The sequence below is a fragment of the Gekko japonicus genome, unplaced genomic scaffold, assembly GCF_001447785.1.
Source record: "Gekko japonicus isolate JY-2015 unplaced genomic scaffold, Gekko_japonicus_V1.1 scaffold2412, whole genome shotgun sequence".
In the NCBI taxonomy this organism is placed as follows: domain Eukaryota; kingdom Metazoa; phylum Chordata; class Lepidosauria; order Squamata; family Gekkonidae; genus Gekko; species Gekko japonicus.
The window spans coordinates 155,610-164,662 of NW_015159786.1; the positions used below are offsets into that span (position 1 = coordinate 155,610).

Below are 9,053 nucleotides of genomic sequence, written 5' to 3' on the forward strand. Positions count from 1 at the left end.
AAAAAACAAAAAAGGCTTCAGGGAAAAAAACGTTTTCCCCCCGAATTTTTCCGGTTTTTTCCCGGGCCTTCACATTTCTAATTACACTACATAGGCGAACTCCATTCAGCCCTTACATCTGTATTCTCACTAACACCCCCCCTCCCAGAAGAGCCGTTTTATTTTATTTTGTCTCTTATTTGAAACAACAGATTAGAATAGTAGGTTTTATTACATTACATGGTAGAAATCTGAATGTATTTCTCTAGTCTGGAGACAGGGGAGATAAATCTGCATGGCCAATTGTCCCACTTCAAAGAAGAAGATGCTGCAAGGTCACTCCACACTTGAGAGGGGACGGATGGTGGGGTCACAATTAATTACTCCCAGCCAGGGCCATTTTTGGGCAGGAACGCGAAGGAACGGAGTTCCGGCTGGCTCCCAAGTTGGCCACGCCCAGCAGGAACTCATTAGCATAACAGGCCACACCCAACAGCAGGAACTAATTAGGATTGGCTACATTAGGGGTGTGTGGCCTAACATGCAAAGGAATTCCTGCTCCAAAAAAACCCCTGGGTTTTGACAACAAACAAGGTAAACAGAATCACAAGCAAAAGGTGGAGTGGCTGGATGACCACACTTCTGGTAACATGGGGGTGCGGCTTGATAGGCTAATAGGCTGTGCTGTCAGGGCTGTGGCCCAATATGCTAATGGGTTTCTGCTGTTGGGTGTGGCCTATTATGCTAATGAGTTCCTGCTGGACTTTTTCTACAAAAAAGAGCCCTGCTCCCAGCATTCCACAATTAGAGATACATCAATCTCCAATTCTGACTTTATTTCCTACACTGTTTCTCCCCCCCACAACTGAACCCAAACAAATGGTTACCATATAAACTTAGCTTATTTCTCCTGTTTGATCCTTGACTCTATTTATACTGTTGTTCAGTCGCACAGTCGAGTCTGACTCTTCGCGACCCCGTGGACCACATCACGCCAGACTTGAATCTGTTACAGATCCGCATTATGCTGTATGATGATTTACTGCTCACCCTCTACCGATATGGATGGACTGGTAATTTCCAGTTTTCTGTCTCTTGGCCCTTTCCGGCAACTAACCCCTCTATATGTCACGGTTGAGGACATTCTGTGCCACGATATCTGAAGAAGTGTGCTTGCACAAGAAAGCTTACATCTTGAATAAAACTTTGTTGGTCTTAAAGGTGCCCGGCTGGACTCAAACTTTGTTCTTCTCCAAAATGTATCTGAAGCAGTGTGCTTCCTGTCGGCTACCACCACCAAGTGGGCGGAACTAGGTGGGGTTCCTGGTTTGCAGGGCTTCTGATTGGCTGTGCAGACCAACATTGTTCTTGGGGTACCTGCCCCCACAATATCAATTTTATTTTCTCTCATGCCTCCTATCCCCTGTACTTCAGCTTGCTCTGTGTGGGGGAATCTGCCTCCTGTGGCAGCCATTTTGTGGTTGGCTCCGCCTCCTGTGATGGCCATTTTGTGCTCATGCACACCACCCTGTTGTCAGAATTCCTAAGGTAGCCACAGGCTCAAAAAGGCTGAGGACCCCTAGCTGAATTAAACTATGACTAGCATGCCTGTCTGAATGAGGTTCACTCTGGTAGCTATTATTACTTGGGTTATGAACCACATTTAGCCTTAACTACAGTTTTGAATTATTTATTTATTTATAAATTCAATTTATAGCCCTCCTTCCCCGCAATGCGGGCTCAGGGCGGCTCACAAATAGGCATACGCCAACACATAAAAACAGTTAAAACCATTAAAACCATTATTACAAAATTACAACTGTCTTGGCTGATTCTTCTGCAAAAACCTCCTAGCGTGTGTGAAGTCAGCATTACGAGAAAGACAAAGCACGATATGAGTGAAGCGGTTCTATCCAACAACGCCTTACGTCTTCTCATGTTTCGCTGAGCCACGGGGTGAAGTTCACTTCCAAAAAGTGTGTGAATAGGCTAGATTTCAGCTCTATCCTTTATGTCTTTGGTCAAGCAAAAAAATAATACCTGCTTACCAGAACTGGGCATGTGTGAGATAATAAAGTGCTTAAAAAAATCCTTATTAATTTCAATTTTTAAAAGGGAGGTTTAAAACAAAATATGCAAGTTAAGGAGCGTGCAGATGTAACTGGAGCACATTCCACTCTAGCCCATTTTAAAGGAGGTGTTCTTATTTGGATCCTGTCTTTATATTTACCATTGTTTTGCACGTGATCTTCAAGCATTTCGTTCTTCAGAATCCCACAGAGCTCAGACAGCGTTTCTAAGTGGATTACGTGGATTATCAACGGCCTGAGGACATCGTACAGGGACAGACACAACTTCTCTAAAAGTCCACTGCAAGACAGGGGGGGAGAGAAAAGAGTTCCCCCGTCAACAATTATTTGGTCTGAAAAGGCTGCTGGAGTGACAACAGACCACGCCCCAGTCCACCATCGCATGCCGCCTGGACCACGCGGGGAACACCACTCATATTGAGAGCCTGCTTCCTGCTTCAAAGAACGGCAGCATTCCACAATAACGAGGGTTGCCAACTTCCAGGTGGCTGGAGAGCCAGAACAGCCATGTTTACATTGCTTGACTTATGCAGGGGTCAATTCAAGAGCTGTGGTTCCAGGAAAATTCATGCCTGAAGAAGATTTGTTCGAAACACGCAGGTTAAGCCCGGGAGGCGTGTTGCTAGGCCTGCTTGCTAGCTGAATCACCTCATGGGAAAATACGTCTACTAGGCTTGCTGGCTAAGCTGAATCATCACAGTGAGAAATACAAGCTGCCTGCTAGCTCTACCTGATGGATCATCACTTAGGAATGTACAATAGGTTGCTGCATTGTTCGGTGCAAATAACTGTAAGGTAAAGGTAAAGGTCTCCCTTGCTCGAAAGCCAGTCAAGTTCGACTCTAGGGTTGCGGTGCTCATCTCCGTTTCAAAGCCGAAGAGCCAGCGCTGTCCGAAGACATTTCCGTGGTCATGTGGCTGGCATGACTAAACACCAAGGCGCACGGAACGCTGTTCCCTTCCCACCGAAGTGGTACCTATTTATCTACTTGCCATTTCTTGCTTTCGAACTGCTAGGCTGGCAGGAGCTGGAACTAGAGACGGGAGCTCACTCCGTCATGCGGCACACTGGGGTCTCGAACTGCTGAACTACTGACCTTCTGTTAGAAGTGGTGCCTATTTATCTACTTGCAATTGCTTGCTTTCGAACGGCTAGGTTGGCAGGAGCTGGAACTAGAGACGGGAGCTCACTCTGTCATGCGGCACACTCGGGTCTCGAACTGCTGAACTACCAACCTTCCACAGCCTGCAGTTCAGCGTCTTAACCACTTGAGCCACCGCAGCTCCTAAATAACTGTACACTGGTATTTGTCCTCCATCAGGAAGAAGACAGTTGGACTCTTCGTGTTATATAACTTAGTCTGAAAGTGTTTGAAATGTGATGTTGACGTTTGAGAGTGTTTACAATACGCTAGAGTTGATGCTGTGTATAAAAAGGCAAATATATTTAGCTATAAGTGCATGCGAATATTGTGTTTATTATTTCAACACGGTGTTTTCTGTGTTTATCTAACCTCCATGTGGTGGCTGGGGATCTCCTGCTATTACAACTGATTTCCAGGCCACAGAGATCCGTTCCTCCGGCGAAAACGGCTGCTTTGGAGGATGGAGTTCATGGCGTTATACCCCACTGAAGTCCCTCCCCTCCCCAAACCCCGCCCTCTGCAGGCTCCACCCCCAAAATCTCCAGGTGTTTCCCAACCCAAAGCTGGCATCCCTACACAATCCACGTATCTATGGCTATCACTCTGTTGAAGGCCAAACGATCAACTAGCTTGCATATTACTAACTAGCAAAGTGAAGAAGAGAAGAGATTGGATTTATACCCCGCCCTTTATACCTTTATACAAGGTCCTCCATGTTACCTACTTCAGCTTTGGCGTCGGCTTTGTGAAGAACTCGTTGTAAAGCTGATGTTCGTCCTGGCACACGTGGACCATGAAGGCACAGCCGCTTCGAACCTGAAATCAGTCAAACAGGGGATTTGCAGAGGGCAGACAGCCGCCTGCATGCATTTAAAGATCTTTCGCCTTTGGTGCTTTTTGGAACAGCCAAGAGAAGATCCAACCACCCCCAGGCAGTCTTCCACAGAAAACCAAAAGGCCCTATGGGCAACACGGTTTTGGGACTGGGGTGCATGTAACTCTTTTTATCAACTGTTAGAAATGCAAACCTCTGGGTCAGAGCCAATGTTCCCTCTAAGCTGTGGGGACCTGTGAGCAAAAATTCTACTCGGTGAGCTCCTGGCATTAAAGTTGCCAGCCAGCCATTTGGCTGCTGCATAAATTAGTTTGCTCTGGAGCCCTCCTTCCTGGGCTGAGACAAAAATGTCTGAGCCGGAGGTTAAAAACCCTGTGAGCTAGCTCACACTCACTCAGCTTAGAGGGAACACTGGTTGGAGCCAACGACTCCCTTCCACCAGAGCAAAGCCACTTGCAAAGACAGGAGTCGAAGCCACCAATCTGCTGGTCAACACTGTTCCCTCTAAGCTGAGTTAGTGTGAGCTAGCTCACAGTTTTTTAGCCTCCGGGCTTACACATTTTTGCTTTAGCTCAGGAAGGAGGGCTACAGAGCAAACCAATTTAATGCAGTAGTCAAATCGCTCGCTCCCAACTTTAATGCCAGTAGCTCACAAAGTAGAATTTTTGCTCACATGACTCCACAGTTTAGAAGAAGAAGAAGAGATTGGATTTATACCCCGCCCTTCACTTGGAGTCTCAGAGCGGCTGACAAATTCCTCTCCCTTCCCCTCCCCACAACAGACACCCTACTGTGAGGTAGGTGGGGCTGAGAGAGCTCTTGACAGGAACGGCTCTTTTTCAAGAACAGCTCCGACCAAAACTATGGCTTGCCCAAGGTTGTTTAGAGGGAACACTGCTGGTCAGCGGCTTCGCTCCATAAGAAAGGTGAATTGAAGAAAACATACCAAGGCGCTTACCAGAGCACAATGATCTCTGTTGTTCCGATTAGTCAATTCAGTCACAGTACTCGTGATACTGGGCCCCAGCAAGTGCTCCCTCTGCTCAAGGTAACAGTGATGTATTTCACTCAGCAGCTGCTGGTACCTGGGTGGAGAGACGAACGAGGAATGAACCGCTGAACTATACCATTGGAGGGCCCACTCCCTACTGACACTCAAACCTCGGCTCGCGGAGGTGGCAGCCTGGCGGGAGGGAACGGGCCTTTCCGGGAGCCAGGGTCAAGCTCAGCTTTCTCACATCCAGCTTCCGACCTACCGGGGGGGGAAGGAAGGATCTCTACGAGGGAGCGGTCAATCAAGATGCCCCACAAGTCTGCCATCTCAGGGGCAGCCCTCCTGGCCCCACGAGCTGTCTCGAACCACAAGCTGGAACGCGGGACTCGTTTTGAATTGACCCACACGTGACCACCGCCCTCCTTTCTCTCTAGGACAGCCAGAGGCAGGGAACAGATCCGCTTCGCTGAACGGCTCCACAACAGGTGGAATGGCGGCATCCCCGGCAGGCCCGTAGCTACAGCGGGGGGCATCTCGGGGCTAGGCCCCCTGACTTGCTGGCCAGGCCCCCCGACTTCTCATCCAGCCCAGGGCATCACGGCCTTCTCCCCTGGCTTAACTGGATTAGCCAGTGCCTCCGAAGACATTTAAATGCCCCGTGACTTAAAAAAAATCCTGGCTACGGGCCTGCATACTTGGCAGGCTAACCCAATCTCGCCAGGCCTTGGAAGCTAAGCAGGGCCAGCCCTGGTGAGCAGTTGAACGGAAGACCATCAGGGAAGGGTCATAAGAACATAAGAGACGCCAATGTTGGATCAGGCCAAAGGCTACATCCAGTCCAACACTCTGTGTCACACAGTGGCCAGAAATACCAGGTGCCCTCAGGAGGTCCAGCAGTGGGGCCAGGACATTAGAAGCCCTCCCACTGTTGACCCCCCCTCCCAAAGCACCAAGAAGACAGAGCATCACTTGCCCCAGAGCCCCTATCTATACCTTGTGGCTAATAGCCACTGATGGACCTCTGCTCCATATGCCTATCTAATTCCCTTTTGAAGCCATCCATGCTTGTAGCCGCCACCACCACCTCCTGTGGCAATGAATTCCATGTGTTCATCACTCTTTGGGTGAAGAAGTACTTCCTTTTATCCGTTCTAATCCGTTCTAACCCGACCGCTCAGCAATTTCATGGAGTGCCCACAAGGAGTTCTTGTATTGTGAGAAAGGGAGAAAAGTACCTCTTTCTCTACCTGCTCTTTCCCATGCATAATCTTATAAACCTCGATCATGTCACGCCTCAGCCGTCGTTTCTCCAAGCTAAAGAGCCCCAAGCGCCTTAACCTTTCCTCATAGGGAAAGTGTTCCAACCCTTTTATCATTCGAGTTGCCCTTTCCTGCACTTTTTCCAAAGCTATAATATCCTTTTTAAGGTGTGGTGACCAGAATTGCACACAGTATTCCAAATGAGGTCGCACCATTGATTTATAGAGGGGCATTATGATATTGGCTGATCTGTTTTCAATACCCTTCCTAATAATCCCCAGCATAGCGTTGGCCTTTTTTATTGCAGGGCAATAAAAACAGGTCCAGGGCAGCTATGCAGAGGCAGGCCAACCACCTCTGAGCATCTCTCGCCCTGGGAAACCCACACGCCGTCGACCTGAATCGGCTGCACCTCGATGGCCCTTCCTAGCACCAGCTTGTTACGGAGGAGGAGTAAGACCAGCTGGACTTTCTGGACACCCCCGCTTCTAGAGGCGGCCGGTCCTGCCTTTGGCTCGAGCGCTCCCTCCCTCCCTCCTTGTCGCGAACAGCGGCCAATTATTTCTGCACTGGCCTCATATTTTCACAAAGCACCATCCTTGCAAATCGCTTGCTTAGGAAGCGACTCGGCAGGAAAGGAGCGGGAAATGAAAGGAATCCACATCGGAACGACTTTTTATCATTTCATAGCCCAGCGACATTTGAAACGCTGTGCTATCTTACCAGGCACCCCGCATCAAAGAGAAAACCTTCGAGCTGGAAAAGGCGCGGAAACAGGCAAGGGGGCGGAGCCCTTCTCCTAAGAAGAACTCCCTAGGAAGGACTTTACTGACCATCCTCCGTGGAACAGGCTTCCTCGGGAGGAGATGGTGGGCTCTCCTTCTCGGGAGGTTTTCAAGCAGAGGCTAGAGGGCCATCGGACAGCCATGCAGATCCTGTGAACTTGGGCAGATCACGAGAGGGGAGGGCAGGGAGGGATGAGCCAGTGCTCAATTCTCCTGGTCATCCGTTACATGCCCAGGGTACTGCCGACAATCGCAACTCTGGCGTCAAGATGGGGTTTTCCTCCAGGCCAGACTGGCCCAAGGAACCTAGAGGCTTCCTTGCGTTCCTCTGGCCACCCGGGCCACAGGGGCGGGGTTTCCGGGGGGGGGGGGAGTTGTGAATTTCCTGCAGGGGGTTGGACTAGATGCTCCTTGAGGCCCCTTCCAGCTCAACGTTTCTGTGCGGAAAGGCCAAAGCACTTGGTGCTTTCTAATTCAGGACGATGACGGCTGTGAGAACTTTGCAAAACTGGACATGGTGAGGAGGAAGGGGGGGGGCCTTCTTCTTCTCCCCCCCCCGTAATACAAGAACTTGGGGTCATCCAGGAAAACTGACCGGCAGTCAATCCAGGTCAGGGAAAAAGAAGTACTTCACACAACGCTCAGTGACCACACGGAATCGGACCTCTGAGCTTAACTGGGCTGCCTCCAAAAAAGTAAAGGTAAAGGTTCCCTTGCTCAAAAACCAGTCGAGTCCGACTCTAGGGTTGCGGTGCTCAACTCCATTTCAAAGCCAAAGAGCCAGTGCTGTCCGAAGACGTTTCCGTGGTCATGTGGCCGGCATGACTAGACGCCGAGGCGCACGGAACGCTGCTACCTTCCCCACCGAAGTGGTCCCTATTTATCTACTTGCAATTTCTTGCTTTCGAACTGCTAGGTTGGCAGGAGCTGGAACCAGAGACGGGAGCTCACTCCGTCATGCGGCACTCGGGTCTCAAACTGCCGAACTACCGACCTTCCACAGCCTGCAGTTCAGCGTCTTAACCACTTGAGCCACCGCAGCTCCATGTTCAAACACAACACCAAAGGCAGAGACGGGGTGGGGCGGGGAGACATCAGCAGAAAAGCCTCCTTGCTCTCCCTGGGCAGCCGGGCTGGGCTAGACTGCTCCCGCAAGCCTGCCTTTGGGCTTAGGGACCACCCCTGGCAGTGAACAGTCCCCGCAGACTCACTCTGGCATCTTCTCCGACCGCTGCTCGATCTGCTCGATAAGCGTCTAAAAGGAAGCAGGCAAAAAATTCAGAGAAGGCACCGCACGGCTTCCCCCACGTGGGAATGCCCCCCAGACATTCAGCGCGCTGGCCCCGTTCTCTCCCCCTTGGCTAGTAGCTCTGCAAACAGGCTCAGCTGCATGGATATTTCAGGATAACACGCAGCAGGAACGGCTTCCCCCAGCGGGTTGCCAGAGCAGCTTCTTAAAAGATTACTCTCGTCAGGACAGAAAGGGAAGAGTCCTTAATCCTTTAGAGGTCATCCCGGCTCCCGACACAAAACCAAAAAGCCAACGGAGGCATAAAGTGCTCACTGCAGGGCAAAGCCACTCGCAAGCACGATCCGTGGGACGCGTGCCCCAAAGCGCTCTGCCCCCACACTCAAGACACCCGGATCATCGCAAAGGAACTGCTCCGTGTGCCGTGAGGACTGCTATGGAGGGCCTCCCCCTTGGGATCAGCACAGTGTGCACAAACTACATCCCTCCAAGAGCCATTTTTATAATTTTTTAAGCACTCGGGAAGATGCCGTCACTTCGTTCAGCACAGAAACGCACGTCACTCCCCCCCCTTTCCCTCTCTCTTCTCTGCACCATCACAGGTCTCTCTGTGGGCACCCCTGCGGTCACCCTCCTCCTTTCCTGTCTCCGCTCACTCAACCCTGTGCACGGGGGGGGGGCTTTCCGCGTGGGAGGGGGCTGTGGCTCAGTGGCAGA

The 9,053-nt window shown here is 50.6% G+C and overlaps 1 protein-coding gene across 1 annotated transcript in view; it reads right to left on the reverse strand.

Annotated features, from left to right (window-relative positions):
* COG3 (component of oligomeric golgi complex 3) overlaps positions 1–9,053 on the reverse strand; it is a 55,769-nt gene that overhangs the window by 18,926 nt on the left and 27,790 nt on the right. The window contains 4 exon segments of the mRNA XM_015407171.1: positions 2,210–2,349; positions 3,938–4,029; positions 5,007–5,133; positions 8,299–8,342. Of these exon segments, the coding sequence (XP_015262657.1) occupies positions 2,210–2,349; positions 3,938–4,029; positions 5,007–5,133; positions 8,299–8,342 (403 nt within the window).